This window comes from Colias eurytheme, chromosome 10, assembly GCF_061535395.1.
Source record: "Colias eurytheme isolate Ceu_HAF_F1 chromosome 10, ilColEury1 Martin Lab GWU primary, whole genome shotgun sequence".
In the NCBI taxonomy this organism is placed as follows: Eukaryota; Metazoa; Arthropoda; class Insecta; order Lepidoptera; family Pieridae; genus Colias; species Colias eurytheme.
Window position 1 is genome coordinate 7374850 of NC_142989.1, and position 21856 is coordinate 7396705.

The following is a 21856-nucleotide window of genomic DNA, read 5'->3' on the forward strand; positions in this document are numbered from 1 at the left end:
CGTATCACCGTTATCAACTGGACTATTATTAGATGTTAAGTATCTGATAGAAAGCTTATATTATCGTAGAGTTATGATAAATTGATCTATAGCTATTTGATACTTTTGCATAAAATAAATAAATACATGTATTTTCCCTGATTTGGGCAATATTTGAATAAAATATTGGCAATATAATTTATGCGCCGACAGCGCCACGTTCACGAGACTTCTTACGTGGCGCGGCGCGCTTTCTACATCATCTGTGAATTAAACATGACATCTCATGACATGTTGACCATTGACATTAGCTGTACACTGCCCTCTATCGATATCCGTTGGCTTATTTTCGGATACATAACCTCAGAATAATAATTTTTAAGAAAAAAATATTATAAAGTCATAAACCAAATATTTACTTAAATGAAATGATTTGTCCAGACTTCTTAGAATTTCAGGTTAGATATATTTATTACTTGTTATTCAGTGTATGTACTTTTTCCAGAAAATATTAAGCAATATTAGATATTTGTACTTGGCACTTGCATGCTAGTTCTTAGTAACTGTAAATAAAATAAGATGAAATATACATTTATTTGCAGGACATTCTGAAAAAAATGCGTGTTTTAGATGATAAAATAGTTTACTCCCTAAATACATCGATACCGACAGAGTCATTTAAAAACAAAGTAGATGCCTCCTCAGCTTGCCAAGACTTATATGAACAAATTCAGAAGGGACATAGTGAACGAGAAAGTGTCATTAAAAACTGTATTGTCGTGACTGCTGATACAGTTAAAAATTTAAAGGCAGCAAAGGAACAAGCTCCAGACGACATTGATTTACTGAAGAATTTAAAGTCTGAACAAAGAAAGGTAAAATAATGCATCATAATTTACAGGTGTTGTAACCAAAGCAAACAAGTAGATGTAGTATTAATTGATTCAGATTGAGACAAGTTATTTTGATTATTTCAAAGAATTAACTTTCTTTGAAGCTTTTTGACCATGTGAATTGAATATGATATACATTTTCTAACAATAATAATAAGCAAGTCGGTGAAATATTATCAGATTGGAGTTAAATGGAGGCCCTGGCCCAGTATTGCCACTCAGTCCATCTTATGAAAGAAGAAGGTATCCATTTTGTCAAAATAAAAAATGCATAAATATGCTATACTAGGTTAGAGGAAAATGTTAAACCACTCGTAATTTGACTTATATCATCTAAAACACCATCTATACTTTTCCCCTACAAGAGCTCTAATATGATGATAGCATCATAGGGCGTATTCAGAAAGAAAGCTTGAAACTTATAAGCGCTTATCGGCGCTTGTCATGTTCATATATTTTCCTGCGCGGGTTACCAGCACTGACAGGAAAATATATGAACATGACAAGCGCCGATAAGCGCTTATAAGTTTCAAGCTTTCTTTCTGAATACGCCCATAGCCACTTTGGTTGTTAATTGTTATGTCATTTATGGGCATTTTCACTTCCTGATGTCTTTTTATTCATACAATTCCAACAACCAAAAGGTACATGGGTTCCATTTCAAGTAAAACATATCATTTGAAATCACCAAATACAAAAATCATAAAATATTCTGAAATTATAAATAGTCATAAAGCTATTATTACATAAGTCCATAATCTTCAATCTTTTGATTCCTTGAGGCATCTCGAAACTGGCATCAGTTACCTCACAATTTTTTCTTTCACCATTTTGAGTAGTGGTGATGTTATCAATATGCACAGATAAATAGAAAAATCAATTTCTTTCTTGCTAACTCACCAGATCTTGCACCCCCAACTTATCAATTTAAATCTAAGGTCCTATTCCACTATTCATTATTATTATATAATTTTGCTACCATTTAGCAGTAGTAATCTAATAATGTAGTATAATCCCTGAAATATATTTAAGAAGATAATACTTTATCAATTTTATGATATTGTTTATACATTTTTAGTTACGCCTGCTGCAAACTGAGCTAAGTGTAGAAGAAGTAATAAAGGAAAAGACATCTAAGTTATTCACAGAAAAATGTAGAACCTATTACAAACCTGGAATGTAATAAAGACTGAAATATGCATTTAAAATGAGGATTTGGTTATGTAAATAATAATTATAGCTTTATAGATAGAACAAAAATATATATTAAAACATTTCCATTGACATTTAGTTTTATTTTACTAATACTATCCCTTAGGAATCGAGATAAAAAAATTAGCATGTAGTCTCCTTGTTAACATTAAAAAGCATAAATAATAAATAACTATAAAAATACGCCTTTCATCAATATTTTATCATTCACTGCATCGAAAAAAACTAGTCAATAAAATATTATTGACAATTTTTTTTCAACTGTTTACTAAAACACCTGTAAGAATACTCCGTAAAAAAAATTATATTTGATTTAATCACAGATAGTAAATAATATTAACCTCATTTTATGAATACAGGGCGTATTCAGAAAGAAAGCTTGAAACTTATAAGCGCTTATCGGCGCTTGTCATGTTCATATATTTTCCTGTCAGTGCTGGTAACCCGCGCAGGAAAATATATGAACATGACAAGCGCCGATAAGCGCTTATAAGTTTCAAGCTTTCTTTCTGAATACGCCCATAGATTCTATACACATTTATTATAATATATGTTTTGTTGTTATTATACATGTGGAAAGTGTTTATTTTAATACTCATTTTTAATGTTTAATTTTACACCACAATATTTTAATAACCAATATGAAAGCAAGTTACACCACTTATTATTATAGAACAGGGTATGCATTTTGGTGATGTTGTATTTGTAGAATTTGTTCTTAACAATCTAAAATCTTACAAAAAGGTCTAATTGATCAAAACAAGTAAACAAATTATAAATGGTGTAACCTCAAAGTGATTCTTTAGAGATATAATATTTATTATATTCTTAAAAACATGTAATGAATGATCAAAAAGTTTCAATAACAAGTCAATTATGTAACAGAAAATAATTTTATATTTTAGGTATAATTTAAAAATATAATAAGCACTAACATAGTTTTGTTGACAAGTATATAATATCACCTACAAGCAAATTGTGAAGAGAAATATTACTTTGAAGATTCCTGTTCCTTCTTTTTGAACTCTTCCTGGTATTGTTTGTGCCAATCTAAGTTCATTTGATGAACTGATTCTCCTCTTTTGGCCGCATTTTTGCCTGACCAGATAGCAAAAACACTGGCAAGTGCAGTCAGAGCCATAAGAATATTAGATATTTTTATTCTCGCCTCACTGCGCGATCTGTCTATCAATTCCGAGCTAAAATTAAATATAAATATAAATTAAAAATATTTTAACGTTTTTATACTAAAATCACCAATAAACTGTATGAATTTCCTTACGTTACGAATTTCGGAATTTCATCCTTGCTTTTGTACTTTTTGGTCCACACAAGTAAAAACTTTTGGAATTCACTTGGTCTATATCTCGATGACAGTGATTCCACATTGGCCTGGCTGGTTTTACCTTCTTGGGCTGGTGTACACATGCATCTTCTTATTACAGAAATTGGCGTTCGAAAACGTAATATTTTTTCCATTTCTTAATTCGTCACAAAGTATTGCGCAATCTAAAAACCAATAGCGTTATTTTTTAGTTTGTTTGGCTATTCATAAAACTAAAATAAATTAATGAATAATGACCTCTAAGATTATGACATTAAAAACAGATAAACAAAAACACTCAATAAATAATTTTAATTGACGCAAATTTCTACTACATTAAAAATTCGCTAATCACAGCTAGACATATTTCAAAATATATTTTTTCTACACATGTACATAATTTAAATAGGTAATATTATTGTTTTTACCCACTATTTTATCGCCAAAATAACTCTCAATATGTACAGGTGATGTACAGCTTGTTTGATACCTATATTATATTTTATTATTATCAGCTGATGCTGATGCTAAATAGATAATATTATGAATTTTTTACCTGTAATCTGTGGTATGCCAAAGTCTTGCCTTTATCGAGGTTTAAATTTAATGTGCAAGTATTAGGCTATTTTTAAATTAATATACCTACCAATTTTCCCGTTAGTACACGGGGAGATCATGAATCACAACTTGTTGTCAGAACTCAGAACCACAATAATTTTTCCTCAATAGAATTACCAACCTCGCTTACTATATTTTATGTTCACATTATGTTGGTATTCTTGACTCGTGTCACATAAACATTCGTACGAACTACGAATAAGCGAATAACGAAAACGCATATTATACCGTAGTTACATAGATCTTTATTTAATGCGTGACAATCATTGGTGTTTGCAATTCGACATTTGCCTTCGTTTAAAGCATTGTGCAAGGTTTACTTAGGCCGCGTTTCCATCTGCAAGAAAACTTCCACGAGAAATGTCCGAAACAAGAAGCTTATATCTTATACACTGGAGATTGCACTATGACCATTAACTTGTCACAAGAAAATATAACCTTGAATGACGTCAGTGTTGTTTTTTGTCTCTTTCTGTGGGTGACCACACTGGTTTGTATATTCAGGATTTTTCGAAATAAAAAAAACTAAAAATCATGGTCTATAAATAATAACGACATATATTTTTAACAGTATTTATATTATAACTAGCAATGCCCTGCGGTTTCACCCGCATAGATAGCGATATCTTTACAGTGAAAAGTCTACTATAGGTCGGACATGAAAATCACCTTTACCCCGTCCCGCACTACGGCCTTTTTTTTTTTTGTTTTAGTGGGGAAATCTTTCATAGATACCCACGGCCTCCAGGGGAGGGGCCGTGGGTTATATCGGATTCCTACCGACCAAAACCCCACTGTGTTCCGTCAAGACGCATATTGGTAGAATTCCTCCGTGACCCCCGCACTACGGCCTGCTCGAACAGTATACCTACTATTTTCTGTAGATTTACACTTTTAAATTCGTTATATCTTTTGAATGGAATATCCAATTCTTTTCATTTAAAAAGTATTTTGCTGGTATTGAAACAGTCTATAATAAAACATCATTTAATGGGATAAGGATTAATATATGTGTATGGATAACATGGTTTGATTACTGTCGGCACTTCTATTTACTTTGAAAACGTAAAAAAGTTGTTGTAGTAACATAACTACTGAAGATGGACATATGGTTTCGCGGACTTTCTTGTAGATATTGATCCATTCTATAATACTGTAGAACATTTTTTTGTTCTATCTTCAATAGATTCCGCAGCGCACGCGATGACAGAAGTTTTATTGAGGATTTTTTTACACCTTGGGTTACATTATTGCATTTTTGGCAAGGATCTCTATTTTTTTTGAAAATGCAATATAGCCTATGTTGCTCAGTAAAGATGCAGCTTTCTAATGGTGAAAGAATTTTTGAAATCGGTCCAGTAGTTTTTGCGTGAAAACCATACATACATACATACATACTTACATACATACTTACAAACTTTTCCTCTTTATAATATTAGTATAGATATTACTGGTCAACTTACATGAATAATTATCATCTTTATAGACCGTACATACCATTTTAATTGGTAGAGAATGATAGTTTTAAATAACGCTTGATAACTTTTGATCTCATACTACGATTTTTTAATTAAAATGAGTGCTACATACATTAAAACATCGTTTTGGTTACTCAAGCTTCAGTCTAAAACTTTTCAATATTCCAAAGGGAGAGTTGCATCGCTAGTGTTGATGTGTGGTAACGATATTACAGTTCTCAGAAATTCGTATGTCTTTCAGGAGCTGTACTTACGGTTACTAATGGTTTCATGGTGGTTAATTATAATTTATAATATAATTAAAATTACTTTATATCAGTTGAGACGCAGTAACAAGAATGTGGTAAATAAAAAGGTATAGCACTTTTCAAAAGGTATTTTTTTTCTGGACCGTAATCCTCAGGCTTAAAATGCAAACTGCATATTCTGGCATGTTGATAAATTTTACCCTTGATAGGCACTATGGACAGCCATTTATTTCTTTTTATTTCATTTTTGGAAAGCTGAAATACGTAAAACAAAAAAATATTAGGTTAAAAAGTATAAATTTCAATGTAAAAAAGAACAAACCACAATATGTGAGTGCAATACCGATGTCGTGTGTTGTTTCATTACTAGTATAAAATTTTTTAAAATGGTGTTCTAAATGTTCATCATAATATAGTTTAGCAATATATTATCGTCGCTATCCGTAAAAACCCATCATCATGGTTACCTTACTTGTTAAATTTGTTTGTTGAAAACTTGTTGAAAAATGATGAAAGTATTAGGAAAAGAACTTATTTAACATGATTGCTTAGTAAAATGATGATAAATTTGACGATTTTTGCCATTAAAATGATTCTAAACAGGTAAATGCATGAGTATTGAGGAATATTGTAAATAACGTAAATATACTCTTGCCTGTGAAATTATAGGCCAGAATTTGGTGTCCAAAAACTTCTGCAATTTTTCACAATGCAATACATTATTAAAATTCGGAAAATATTTATTAAATACGCAACAATATTAACTTAAATATTCGAAGCGACGCAATTTTTTTGACACTTATATGTCATATTGTCAAAGTGAGAGTTGCTACAATTTTATTATGGTAACTACCCATAATCAGGGAATATCGCTTTTTAATAATTGGTTCAGATACTTATTTTATTTAGCATAAATAATAATTGTCTCATCCAACAATGCTTCTGAATGACGTTGTTGGCAATTTATCAACAAACTCATGTACAAAAACTAACCTTTTGCACAGAATATTACAGCATACATAGTAGCCTTGGGAAAACTTCGTATTAACAGTGGCAATACAAGTTAGGTGTGAAAGTGATAGAACACAACAATTTTCTTGTTACACGTCAAATGTTCATACCCACGGACATGTATCAAGATAGACTAAGCGAGTGTATGTACTTCCCGTGTCCAAACTAAGATTATGAAACTTACTTGACGCTGGCCTACACTCAGTCCGCGCTTGCAGTTCGCCAAGGAAAGACGTGAAGCTGAATAAAGTAAAATGCCGAATTACGCCGTTATAAACTGTAGAAACTCCACAGCTGTGAGTGGCCGAGTTAGCAGAGATGTTTCCTTCCACCGGTAAGTAATTTTCTAATCAGAATATGCACTATTTATTTTAAAATCAAATAAAGAATATCTGTGGAAAACGATCGTGACAAACACGGATACCAAATCATACGAAATGATTCGGAATACATTGCGGCTTTTACTTGGCACGGTAAAGATCGAGTCGTATGATAACAAGCAATGAATAGCGTCTTCTCATTTTTCTGTTCTCATTTTTCTGTCCAATTTTGTGGTTAGTGATGTTCATTTGATGCAACAGTTCTCGATTCTAATCGATTTTATAATCGAACAGAAAAATGATAATTTGAAGGAGCAATTTTTCAGAAAAAAAGGCATAGATTTTTTTTTTGTCAAAACTCCTTATTGCTTAGACTATGTTTGTTTTTTCAGTTTTCCAAGTAACCCGAACATAAAAGAAAAATGGATTGATGCAACGGGACATAAAGATTGATTGATTGACAGTTTCATTACTTTCTTTCGATGGCCTCTCTAGTACGTAGTACACGGTAACTCAATGGGCATATGTAAGAAAAAGCTAAAACACATTAGTTTACTTGTTAGAATATTAAAAGGTTTATAAATTTATTTTATCATTCCTCTGTCTATGGTAATAGGCATGACGACAGTATCCTTAAATGATCGTATTAGTGTTTTTAAGGGAAAATGTACAATAAATAAATTCAATATAGTGACTTAGAAATCTTAAAACCATTAAGATTAATGAGATTATCAATAAAATAAAACATTGAAATTCTGCAGTTAGCCATTTTGACTAAAACACGCGTGACGTCACGCTTAAGTAAACAACTCGCGTCAGATGTGTTTTGTTGTTATGAATATGTTGAGAATACGCATTTTTATTTATTTTCTATTGTTTCACGTATGCTTTATCGACTCAGAACAGAAATACAATTGCGAATTCACGAATACGTGGTTCGGGGTTCTCCGCACCAACTTTATACAATCATTTCTTATTATTTCTTGCTTGAAATAATTACTAACACATTTTTGAGCATTATTTTTATGTGGATTCATACTGCAATACTGCACACCACTCATAAACTTTGAAATTCGTTTCTATAACACATATTAAATAAAGACTTTTTTAATTTTCTTCGCAATGCGTACAAATAATTACGTATTTACCAAAGTTTGACGTCACGCCTACGCCATGACACCTGTGAGCTGTTTTGGCACAGTTAATAAATATTTTTTGAAAAATGGCTTTTATCTTCGTTAAATTTAAGTATATTACCGAAATATAGGGTTTTTCTTGTATAGTAAACGTATACACACATTATGGAAGAGGATTTCAAAATCTTTCGTCATGCCTATTATCATTTTTCTGTCTTGAATCGATTTAGTAATCGATTACGATTCATTTATTTAATTACCTCTTAGACATAGATCTAGTTTGATCTGATTTCTTTCGATTTACTTCGATGGGATAGGACGATACTAGAATCGCCGCGCGAGTGGCGTCCTAATCGATTTAGCGTAAAATGAAATTACCATCACTAAAAAGCGCTCGTGACGTCATAACGCGTCAAGGTCAGTACAAAAAATATGACACGCTTGGTTTTCATACAGATCGCGGTACTTGCGTAGTCTATCTATGTCTGTGTTCATACCGAAATCTCCAGTGTATAAGATATAAGCTTCTTGGTCCGAAAGTCTGTCTGACAGCAGCTTGCAAGTCATTCCGCGTTTCCACCTGCAAGTAGACTTGCAAGTTGCTGTCAGACAGACTGTCGGACATTTCTTGCGGAAGTTTTCTTGCAGATGGAAACGCGGCCTTAGTATTATGCGTGTTCGTTATTCGCCTCACTATTTGCATCGCGATTCGCACGAATGTGTCAATCCGGAATACATATAGGTGAAAATATAAAAAAAAAATATACCACAGTTCTTTTATTTTAAAGCTGAAGAATCTGTTTGTATGTATGAACATCAGAATTTAAAGAACTACTGATTTTTATCGTAAAATAATTGTTGGTTTCGGAACATTTATATTATGAATGCAAGCAAACGTCAAAAATATATTGCACTAGATTTTTAAATATTATACAACATGGCCATTTAAGTTTCAAAATTCATGTAGGTATGGTAAATAAATTGTATCCGTTATTTACACAGGTTATTTGAATTAACTTCTTAGTTAATCAACTTATTTATCTTTAATTCATAAAATAAATTATTTCACAATTAAAATAAACTTGGTTCTTCCTATTTAATTTTTCATAAATAAAAATGTTCGTAAATAATGTACCTAATTATTACAAAAGGTTTTTTATCTGAATTGAACCAAAAATGTTGTATCCGTTGCGGTAAAAGCTAATTAAAAAAAGGAAAGACTTTTCATTCATGACGTGATCAGCAGAGATTTATACCAATGGTGAATTGAAAATTGAAATAGATTAAAATTAAGAAATTTTGTATTTGTGATAGATGGTGGATTGGTTGCTCAAATTAACAGACCTAAAAATAATAAACAGTGAGTATTTTGACATGTCTTGAATTAATTATAATTGATTAAAAAGTCTAGATTTTAGACCAAGACAAAAGTAAGTTGTTGAAAAACGTATTGTTACATGTGTATAAATTGATTTAGGTCCTATTATTGCACTACAGTAAGCAGATTTTATCATAAATTCATGATTTCGAGTTCAAATGGTACAGAAATTATACGAACTGTTGTTTACTGCGTGCGAAGGTGTAAATAAAGATTGAATTTACTATTTATATTGTCTTTTTCGTATTTATATTCTCTTCATCAATGTTATCTGGAAGGATGTATTATTTCATGTATTAAAATATCCCTAAGAATAAATAATCTTCACTTTGATTAAATATTATAATTTACAATAACAAAAAAAAAGACAAATTATTTATAGTTCACTTTTGTTATTTAACTTTACATATTTACACATAAAGGAACTGTTTCCAGTATTTTTTCAAATGAATCATAATAAGTATTTTACGAATGATATTATACTAGATATTGAGTTTTTAATATGATAGAATAGTAACAAAATTCACAACACCATTCAAATCATCATTATATGTACCAAATAGATACCTAATACCTAATTGTTTGATTGAAATACAACTACAACTAAACATTGCATATTGTGTTGAGTAAAGTTAACTTATATTAAGAATTAGTAACAAGCAATCTCATGACCATATAAGTCTCACTGTTATGCTTATTATTCAGTGGCATAGATACCACTAATATGTTGCTATTCAAAATGAGTATGTGATTCATTTCTGTATTTGTATATCATTAGTGTTAACAAAATTGAGGCCTTCTATAAATAGCTAAATTCAATTAATAGCCTAACCTCTTTTTTAAATGGCTTTTTCTCAACAAATGGTATAAACAATATTGTGCCATTCAATTAAATGGCTAGGAAAATAATTTGTGTCTATAACGTTTTACTATTGTTTAATTTAATATTTGGTGATAATCCAAAAATGTCCAATATGTTCTTTGTGTATTTATATTTCTTCTGTGTGTGCAATTAGTACATAAAATAAAATAAATAAATAAAAATGTATTATATTACTTCTGATTCTTGATAGATGTCGGGCGGCCACAAACACCGTTATAAGAATGCAGGTCTCAGTGCCGACGAGCTTAGGCGTCGTCGCGAGGAAGAAGGTGTGCAGCTACGAAAACAGAAGAGGGAACAACAACTGCTTAAAAGGAGAAATGTGAATCTCCCTGCGCCAGATGCTTCTGATGCTTCATTACAGGTAAATTCATATAAAAGCACTGAATCCAAAGCAAAACGTACATGAATATTTTGTCAAACAAAAGTTGATGTGATATTTTTTAATTTAATTATTGTTTCAGGATGATATAAACCTTTCACCATCTGAGGACATAACGCCGCAGATGGTGGCGGCGCTAAATGGAGATAATCCACACGACCAAGTGATAGCGACACAAACATTTAGGAAACTCTTAAGTCGAGAGCCCAACCCTCCTATAGATGAAGTGATTCGAACTGGAATTGTTCCTAAATTTGTTGAATTTCTAACAAATAGTGCTAATCCCACATTACAGGTGCGGTAAAAATCCATTTTTTGATAATTTTTGTATATTTTTTGTGGATATTTTTGTTACAAATTCCTGTGTAACATGGTCTATATTTAGTAATAATAATTTTTCCACTAGTTTGAAGCGGCGTGGGCGCTCACGAACATAGCGTCTGGTTCGTCAGAGCAGACGCGCGTGGTAGTAGAGTGTGGGGCGGTACCGGTACTCGTGTGGCTCGTGAGCTCTGGCGCAAGTGATGATGTTAGGGAGCAGGCGCTATGGGCGTTGGGCAACGTGGCGGGTGACTCGCCGCGGTGCCGCGACACGGTGCTCTCGGCGGGGCTGCTGCCGCCGTTGTTAGAGTGAGTGTGAAGTGCCCTTTAGTGTGACCTAGCCTTTATGAAGTGCTTATGTGGCCCATGAGTTTGGGCGCGAGCTTTATTGGTGTTTTTAGAGTGTGAATGAGCCCTTATAAACTAGTGGTTGTGCACTATGCAGTTACAATGTGACAAACTAAATTATGTGTTGATTTTTTTTCTTCTGACTTAATACATGCCTCTTCCATAGTCGTCAGACTTAATAGTTCGTGGGTGTTTAGTTTTATCGCAATGCTTTTTATATTATTGAAGAAATTGTCAAAAGTAAAAATATGAATTTTTGTTTCTTTATTTGCAGAATATTAAATAAGTATTCAAGATTATCCATGACCAAAAATGCTGTGTGGACGTTGTCAAACTTATGTAGAGGCAAGAACCCGCCAACAAACTTCGAAGCCGTAGCTCCAGGTATGTTAAGATTTACATTTTATGGTTTATTTGCATCACTTTTCATTGATGCGCCTGCCCCTATTAGTCGCCGTCTTCAGAAAGATTATTTTTCAATTTGTAACAGTATTTCGTCAAATTTGCTCAATCAAACAAACAATCATACAAATTCTTCAGCTTTATAATATTAGCATAGTTGGATTTATGGTATTTGTTCCTTTTTTAGGTATTCCAGTATTAGCGAGGTTGCTTCACCACACAGACGCGGAGGTGCTAAGTGACGCCTGTTGGGCTCTCTCATACTTATCTGATGGACCAAATGAGAAGATTCAAGCCGTTATTGATGCCGGCGTGTGTAGACGACTTGTTGAATTGCTTATGTTAGTATGTTTTCACTATGTGTGCATAAATATATTAATATCTTTGTCAATTATGATAGGTTTCTCGTCAGAAATAGTATTTTTTATTGTTTGACATAATTAATGCACAGTAAATATGTTATATTATGGTGATATTAATAAACAACTTTTTGCAACGAATCCGCAAACAACTTTGTCCAACATTAATCCACAATCCAACAAATAAGTGGCGACGTCCCGCTCTTCCAGTACAATACAGTACCAGTACAATAGCATAATTTCCCGTATTTGACAGTTTACGTGACATTTTAATATTATCATGTAATACTTTATTGGACGGATAAGTTTTATCCAAGCATTGAAAAATCGGCCCTTAGTCAAGTATTAATTCATGAATGACCGTACAACGAATCCGCAGGCACAACAAATACACAGTGGTGTCGGCGGCGCTGCGCGCGGTGGGCAACGTGGTGACCGGCAACGACGAGCAGACGCAGGCGGTGCTGAACTGCGCGCCGCTCGCGAGCCTGCACGCGCTGCTCAGGTCCAGCACGGAGGCGCACCGCAAGGAGGCGTGCTGGGCGCTGTCCAACATCACCGCGGGCAACGCGGCGCAGATACAGGTGAGCTAGTGCACACGTAGCAAACGGATAAAGATTTTTTTGAAGTGAAAACTTCTTTAGCGGCGTTGGGTATAAAATCTTAAACTCGCGTCAGGACACGTGGTCTGATCGAAAAAGCGTAAGACGGATTTTTTTTTTAAGGGCTTGGTCTAGTAGTGCAAACAAATGCATCCTGTCATCCTATATGTAAATAATACAAATGTACTAAGGGAAAGTTGATCCACTTAATTTTTAAAAATTAAATCATTCGTATGCATAATTTAATATTCGTAATAAGTACCAAAAATGACAATTTGAAACAATTTTCGTGAAAATTACACCGGGTGATTTTTTTTTTATCAGTACACAATATTTGCGAATACTTTCTATTGATACCTTCAACTTCATGTTTATATAACTGATCAACTTTTACAAAGAAATTTGGACGAAATATAAAAAAAATAAGCTTTCCATACAAAATGCAGAACTCTATACATTTTTTTCGACCTAAGTTCCTTAGTGAAAGTTGTTCAGTTTAACTAATAAAACGGATAAACAAATTTTGTATATAATAAAAAAAATGTAATGTTTGTGTTAAATGAAAACAAAAGATATTTATTTCTGACTAGCTTCCGCCCGCGACTCCGTCCGCGCGGATGTCAGTCTTCGCGTCTTCTACAGATTTATTATATTATGTGTAATATATAGATTTATTGACGACGCGGTTGGCGCAGTGGTAAAGTAACTACCTACTGAGCCGACGGTCCCGGGTTCGATCCCCGGTCAGGGCAAATATTTGTGTGATGAACTCAATTATTTGTTCTTGGGTCTGGGTGTTATTATCTATATATGTATTTATTAAATATTATATTTATCGTCGCCTAGTACCCACAACACAAGCCTTAATTGAGCTTACTGTGGGACTAGGTCGATTTGTGTAATAATGTCCTATAATATTTATTTATTTATTTATATTGATAAACCTAATGAATCTTTTGCTAGCATTCTGATGCTTTATCGGTTGCACTGGATTTATCTCTTTTTTTTCAATCGCTTGAATGATATAGGATGGGTCCTTGATGGGCATCGAATGCTGAAGTCTCGAATCAATCAATTCTGACAGTAGGCAATTTATGTAAAATCTTGATAATGGTCCATCATTTTATTTTGCCTAAACGTTACATACTTTTTTATATATTCTATTTTTAACGAATTATTCACTCCAGTCCAAACAGCAAATAAGCAGACTTCTGCTTCTGCAACGTTTAGTTGTCCCTGAATTTAGAAAAAATAGTCATGATTCTTATCTATGACAAAAGTGTTATTTTTTGCATTGTATTTCAAATATTAAATTTTTTTTTAACCGCATCTTCCGCATTCATGTCTTTTGCCGGAATTAGACATTTAACTTCTACTAGTCCCATTTTCCCTTTTTGATATGGGAGTGTATAAAGTAAATTTTTTAGATATTTCTCGTTATACTTTTAAAAAGTTATTATTGTCATTTTGCTCATTAGGTAAAGTAATTTCGATATCAGTTTTAAGTTTTTTGATACCTGCAATAATAACGTCATAATCGCCTGCACATACTTATCGATTACACCCTGTATACAATCCACCATCCACATTCATAATGTTTTCCTGTCCTCCTCTCCTTTACGCTGTTCACCGATACATTTGAAATGAGTAAATCTGCTACCTCTGAAGGATGTTTCATTGTGATCAGCAAATTTTCACCACTGTTGTCGATTATTTGTTTTTCATTTTTAATCAGCAATTGGGAATCATCAGTTTTGTTTTTTGCAAATTGGTGATGTACCCTAACAATACGTCGAAAAGAGAAAGCATCAACGAATTATCGTTTTCGTCCTCTTTTTTTATTCTTCGCGTCTCTGTTACTTCTGTTTGTTTAGTTCTCAACACCCACTGAATTTTCTATGTTATTGTGATCTTCCATTACATCTGAGTTTTGATGATGTGATGATAATCCATTCGTTTTAATATTGGTACTTAGAGTTGGTAGACTAAACTAGAAATGGCGGACTAAATTTGTCAGCGCGTCTGTAAGATCAGAATATAAAACCAACATCCTGTATTTAAGTTACAAAATTAATAATCAAACAACATGCCGCTACGTTGAAAATGACTAGAAGAAAAAATTAAAACACCTCGGATCAATTTTGGAGTAAACAAATCATTTTCCCCGTATGGGGATTTCCCCGGATGAACTTGGGAAGTTCAAGTTCTCAATGCAAGTTTATATTATACATATTTCGTATTTCTCAAACCAAAAATAAACATTTTTGGTACTTCAAAAAAATTATATTATAAGAAAATTTATGAGCTTACTTTAGTTTTAAAGAAATATACATCCCTTTTCTGACACCCCGTAAAATAAAGAAATTGTTGCCAATCACCTTTGCAATCTATTTGGTTTCATTAACTTTATGTTCGAAGATAATTTTTTTTCTAGTATGTAGTTACAAGCGTATTTTTTTCGTTTATTTTCCATATCGAAATCAAATGTTTAAAAATACGAATATTTGCACAAAACTAAGATAAAAATAATCAATTAACAAAAATATTAAATTTAATGAAGTAGAGCAACTTTCACTTCGGTATGAAGGAAAATCGAGCGTAGAGCACACGTCAGAACGCTCCGGCCCAAGGAGCGCGACTAAAGAAATTCGCTAGGATTTTTCCTAATTATTTTAAATATTTTTTTAATATTTAAAGAATTATCAAAATTCAAAAAAAATGTTTTTTAAAGGATTAATACTCATTGGTCTTCAACCAACTCGAATAAATTAATGGAAAAAATAACTTTTAGCAGTATTTATCAATAGATTTTGTAAGGCAAAAAATGGGAAATTTAATGAATTTATAACGTTCTAATTAAGAAAATCATAAGTTTTTTGGCAATTGTATTCAGCAGTTTTTAATAACGACTATATAAGGATAATAATGCGCTGATCAGATTGTGTAAATTGTAATCGGTTGCAACGTAGTGAGTGCACAAACTTAGCTCGAAATGTCTTTGGGGGAAAGAGACTTATCTTGAAGGCCTGATTAAGGTAACATAAAGTAACTTTATAAATGTGAAAAAATTCACGCGCATTGCGTATATAACACTAATTGATAAACAAGAAAAAAAAATTCAGTTTATCATTTCATTAGCCGGGAAAAAATTGTCAAATAACTTGTTGAAAACGCAATTTTGCTAGACTGCAGCCTTAAGCCCTTATATTCCATGCGTAAGACGGATACCATTCCAAAATATCAAACATGCTGAACGTTAATAATCAAGTTTTCTCTTCTGCCGGCACTCCCGGAGTGCAACCCGTCTTTTTTTTTTACCGGGGGGTTTCACTCCGAAGTTTAGGTATGTTTCGCGCCGTTGCCGACTGAGTTGGCAGTCGAGCTCAGGTTGTATACCACGCGCCGCTCGCGCGCTCGCTGCGTTGGTCGCGTGACGTGTGTTCGCGTACCTATGATAAATCGGCGGCGAGTACCAAACCTGAGCTATTATAGCTATACAGCTAGCTATTATTTATGCCTAAAGTTGACTTTTGTTAGGGAGTGAACCTTCTGTACGTAGTACTATTATATTATATTCGTGGCGTTACTTCCAATGTGGGAATGAGACGGCACTAGAAGGGTCGCTTGTCGGGTATTTGTTTTCAATTTTCAGGTATAGGAATAAAACGTGATATGTAAAGAGTAGATCCTTCCCCTCCTCTAATGTGACTTACTAAAACTTATTTGAGAAACTGAAATAAATTTAGTACCCGTCAGTTTAGATTTGTAAAATTATTGCTTTTCCAAATCTAAAGCATCACGAATATCTGAAGTAGTATTCTAAAGTAAATTTTTAATTTTTATTCTTTACGTTTTTAAATGTATTTTGTGATTTTTAATAAAGATATTATTTATTAATTGATTGCTGAGTTGAAACTTGGCACACTTACATAAGACCGATGACAATACAATAATTAAGCTAGTTAAACTTAAAAATAGCATAATAATTAAGTTTGAAAAAAAACTTTTTAATTCAGAATAATATGTACAAATATGTATATATTAATTTTTTATTATTTTTAAAACAGTTATTAATAATTAATAATATGAATTTTTTTCTTTTTCCTTAAAATTTTCATATTATTCTGTAATCCGTTTATAGGAAGGTCTTTAAGTGTCATAAACAGGTGTCATCCAGCTGTCTCACTTTGTAAAACCAAAATAATATGAAATGTAGATGAATAAGAATTTAAACTCATAAACTGTCATTATCATAATTAAAAATATACTCTATATACTATCAAGTCTATTCTCTATGGTCGAATTTAAAGAAATGACTTACAGTTTGGCCACCAAAAAGTGACTTGTAAAACACTGAAATTACGATGTTACTACAAAGTTTTCCACAACTGATATAGAAACTATTATTTTCTTATCGTTTTCAAAAGATGTTCGGCTTGACATTCACGCATCATCGAAAAGATATTGATATACAAAAATTGGCAATCTTATCATATGTATTATGTTAGATTTAATGTAATAATCTAGTAGCTATGAGATATTTTTTATAAATTATAATATAATTTAATAGATGAAAATATTTAACTTCCATGTCATTTATATTTCTCCAGTTAGATTTTACAGTAAATAATAAAAATAAAATAAAATCATTTATTGAACAAGTATGTACATTACACAAAATATGGACCCCAGACTCTTAATATTGCTTTCGCTGTGTTTCAGGAGCCTGTGTAAAAGTGAGAATATAATATTTTACGAAATAATCTTCACTTGGCACAAAAGTTAGGGTTCGATTCCCAGCGGGGTAGCGACAAAAAATACTCATCTGGCAGGACACAGTAGACTGCATTTGTTTATTTATCTGTATAGAAAATCAATGTATGCATCTGTTTGATACCCCAAATAATAAACATGTGTTATAAGTTTTATATCATCATGTTATTAATAATAATATTATTATTAACAGGCTGTAATAGACGCAAACATTTTCCCAACTCTGATAGACATACTGAGGCATGCAGAGTTCAAGACGAGGAAAGAAGCCGCGTGGGCCATCACTAATGCGACCAGTGGAGGGACCCCCGCGCAAATCAGGTATAACTATTTTTAGTTTCGATTCTAAATAATATTTATATAGTTCAAATTTCCGATTATTTAGATATTTTGGTGATATTCTTTGATGTTAAAAAAGCATCGAAGAATAAAACATAAAATAAAAAGGAGTGAAAATATTTTTTTTTCCATCGATCTTAACCAGTTAACCCTTTACCCTTATAGCAATGAGGTCTAACCACTTTCTGAGTTCAATAAATATAATTTTTTCTGCAATTTGACACATTTTTAAAGATTTGTTATAAATGTTATATGTTTTTTTGCTAGCTATCTCGTCGACCAAGGCTGTATACCGCCCCTATGCGATCTATTAACTTTGACGGACGCGAAAACGGTGCAAGTAGCTCTTAATGGACTTGACAATATATTGAAAACAGGACTAAAATCTGACCAACGCAATAACCCATATGCTGGACTCATTGAAGAATGTTTTGGTAATATATTATATTTCTTAATATTACATATTTTTGCGAAAATTTAATTATTGTTCTGATATATGTTTCCTAAATTACTTATTTTATTTCATGCAAAATGCTGGTTACAGTTATTGTAAAACAATTTTTAAACCCCTGAAGTTCCTCCATATTGTCTTCAAAATAGTTCATATATTTCCACTTGTAACACACTTCAGAGTAGTTTTTCTTTCACGGTTGCAGACTGTAATAAATACATGCTTTCTAGTATTACTTGCAAATTCTGCTTGTTATTGAAATACTTAGTATAATCATGATAAATCAATGAACTGTGTGTGTATGTGTTTATATTAAACTGTTTTTATAATAACAACAAATTCGCTTAATCCACAGGCTTAGACAAGATAGAATTCCTGCAATCCCACGAGAACCTCGACATATACCAGAAGTCGTTCGAAATAATCGAGAACTACTTCGGCTCGGAGAATGAGGACAGTCGACTGGCGCCAGAAGTGTCGTCTACCACGGACCAGTACACGTTCAGCGCGGACCAGTCCGTGCCTATGGGCGGGTATCAGTTCTAGACGAGCGACTCGTATTGTGCAGTATGTATACTTTTGTCTATGGTTTTTTTGCTTAATGTCATTAGCCAGCGGACCAGTCTGTTTGTCTATGGTTTTTGTTCTTTAAACGTTCATTTAATTTTTACTCATCTAATGTTCACGCTCATTGTTTATCTGATAGATGTGATTGTTAATGCTTGGGGGCCTGGTGGCCCGTAACACAAGTATTTTATACTTATCGCGGGCACCAGTCTCTCACAAATGTTAGTGTTAAGATATATAGATTAACAATGTATGTGTTGATTGTACATTTGTGATGAGAAAATAAATTAATTTAATTTAATTTATTCAAAGTATGGTTAGAACTTAGAATTTCATGCCTCTAAGGCCATTCTCCAATTGCGATACGCACAGGCGATTCAAGTATCCTGCAAGTCTCGGAGACTAGTCGCCGCGGAATATCTCACATACATTGTACCGGTAGCGTAGTGTGCGAGCCTACATACAAATGTATGTGAGATACTCCGCGGCGACTTGCAGGATACTTGAATCGCCTGTGCGTATCGTAATGGGAGAATGGCCTAAGAGTTGTGAAAGATGTTTCTCCAGTATGTCTGTCCTCAACTTAGTCAAAAATGTTATTTTATTCAAATAATATAGCAAACAGCAAGTAAATTATAAATTTTGTATTATATGGCGTGATTAAAAAAAATACTATAATTTAAATTTATTTCTTAGAGGGATTTAATTATATATGTTTTATTTATAATTATACTTTGTTCTAGATGCCTATCGAGGGAAGGACGACTAAAATGGCTTCCGCAACTTAAACAACTACACCAGAGTGTAATTATATTTTGCACCATTATGCAGTAGTGTAGATTGTGTTAATTATATTTATGTCTAAATTTATTAACATAAACCTCGCCTCTTATATTCTTTTCGCAATTGTAGATAACGGCATATCTAGTTCAATTATTTTATTGTAATGGTATACATTACGTTGGCCACGCCAATCCTTATTTGAACCTTTACCTTATATATTACCTATGTATTGTTATGTGATAGAAAACAAACTTTATTCGTTATAATGTATTAAAGATTGGTAACCATTTGTTTTTGTTTTTAACTGCTTTAATTTTTAATATTCATCACTCAAATATTATATTGGAAATCAACTGGGACGTCATGATACAATTATAGTTTATATTTTACTTTCATCTCATGAAATAAAGACGTGCAGTTATATTTTTGTTGTATTATTATTGTCCTATAATTTATTTTTCACTAAGCAAGACCCTTAGGCCTTAAATAGCAGAGTGCAGACCTACCATCTTCACCATAGAGATCTAGAGAGATGCCAATCGCTTGCGCTGAGTACGAAACCTGTGTCTCATAACAAATTTACGCACACAACAGTAAACAAAATAAAAACAATACTTCGCGTTGTGTGCGTGTCATCACACAAAAATTTGAGAGCGACTATTCGTTCGCACACTAGATTGTAAGTGACGTACGTATACAGCACCACACAGCCGCAAGATATGCGTTTACGATAGGGATTGCTTGTCGATAAAATGAGAAACGTTAAAATTAAAACAATTTATAGGCAATACAGTAACTACGTAGAAAATAGAAATGGACACCTTGATGGTAGCATTCATGGTGATGAAGTACATAAAGCATTGCCTATTGACTTATTGTAAAGTAATATAAGTATGAAATAAGTGACTTCTTGTTTTAATCCATGTACATATAATAATTACTATAAAATTATTGCTCGAGTACCTATCAAATAATAATAATACAATCAGATATTAAGCTAATAGTAATACATTATGATATAAAAATAAGGTAGTAAAATAATACATAATACGATAAAAAATCCGAATCTTATCGACATGGACACACTCGACGCGCATCCTCAACTAACGACCGCGAGCAGCGGCCTGTACTACACGATCGAACGTTTTGTTAGCTTTATTATGTTCATTATACATTGCGGTATTCGAACTTCGCGTTTGAATAGAGTCACGTACAGAAGAAGCATTGTAAACTATTTACATAAATTATTGTGACTGTTTTTCTGTCACATAATGAAGACAAGAAATCACTCTACGTAATATTGTTTTTGAAATTTTAGTAAGAAAATCGTATAATTTTCAGTACTTACCGATGGTATGTGATTCCATTTGACTTAAAGTTGCTGGTTTCACTTCGGTTTTTACAAACTTTAACGGAACAACACGGCATTGTCAAATAATACCCGGCCGACGGTCGAACGTCAACTGAATGCAACAAACAGCATGTGTTCTTTTTTTGGGCATATTGCTGCGACATCGGCCCCGCCCCCTAACCATATCTCCCTTTAGTTTCTTTGATCTGTGATCTTCACTGTGAATGTTTGGTTGATTGAAGTCTGGCGAATAACGAACATGTATATTTTTACCTTATATCTATACTAATATTATAAAGCTGAAGAGTTTGTTTGTTTGTGCGGCTAGTTCTTACATAATCGTGTTCGTTATTAACACGAATGTGTTAGTGCGTTTATAAAAATTTGGTTTTACATTGTAATATTCCCCTGGCATCTCTGTGTGGTCTTTTTTTTATGAATAGTATTGATTTATTATACCTACGCAAATTTTTATAGTGGCAAATAATAATTTTACACATTTAGAAAAGATTGTACTTAATTGTTCTATCCATCAAAGTTGAATATGCATTCCACTTTTCAGATGCATAAAAACTATTGTTTTATTACCACCATTGAGCTATTATTACTACGTATAGAGTAGATTATACCTACGCAACAACAATACATATTGGACACGTCAAATTTAAACAACATACTATATAAAAAATAAAACTACA

At 32.6% G+C, this 21856-nt stretch overlaps 3 protein-coding genes across 7 annotated transcripts; 2 read left to right on the forward strand and 1 right to left on the reverse strand.

Moving 5' to 3' along the window:
• The first annotated feature begins 284 nt into the window (after positions 1-284).
• Ccdc58 (Coiled-coil domain-containing 58) lies at positions 285-2156 on the forward strand. Its single transcript, XM_090106248.1, has 3 exons — positions 285-437; positions 582-854; positions 1951-2156. The coding sequence occupies exons 1-3, from the start codon at positions 408-410 to the stop codon at positions 2053-2055; spliced, it is 408 nt and encodes a 135-aa protein (XP_089962374.1). The 5' UTR covers positions 285-407; the 3' UTR covers positions 2056-2156.
• Positions 2157-2958: 802 nt separating this feature from the next.
• Positions 2959-4205, reverse strand: LOC149905273 (UPF0389 protein CG9231). Of its 5 annotated transcripts, none has more exons than XM_090106250.1 (3): positions 4055-4205; positions 3367-3593; positions 2959-3283 (listed from the first exon to the last, which is right to left on the reverse strand). In XM_090106250.1, exons 2-3 carry the CDS (start codon positions 3561-3563, stop codon positions 3076-3078), a joined length of 405 nt encoding a protein of 134 aa, XP_089962376.1. In that variant the 5' UTR covers positions 3564-3593; positions 4055-4205; the 3' UTR covers positions 2959-3075. The 5 variants fall into 5 exon arrangements, with proteins under 5 accessions (XP_089962376.1, XP_089962375.1, XP_089962377.1 ...); XM_090106249.1 differs by having other exon boundaries at positions 3965-4123; XM_090106251.1 differs by lacking the exon at positions 4055-4205 and adding an exon at positions 3841-3929.
• A 5235-nt stretch (positions 4206-9440) lies between these two features.
• Kap-alpha1 (karyopherin alpha1) lies at positions 9441-20230 on the forward strand. Its single transcript, XM_090106256.1, has 11 exons — positions 9441-9579; positions 10671-10844; positions 10945-11157; positions 11269-11492; positions 11806-11915; positions 12121-12274; positions 12672-12876; positions 17861-17988; positions 18274-18440; positions 18813-19024; positions 19768-20230. Exons 2-10 carry the CDS (start codon positions 10671-10673, stop codon positions 19001-19003), a joined length of 1566 nt encoding a protein of 521 aa, XP_089962382.1. The 5' UTR covers positions 9441-9579; the 3' UTR covers positions 19004-19024; positions 19768-20230.
• The last annotated feature ends 1626 nt before the right edge of the window (positions 20231-21856 follow it).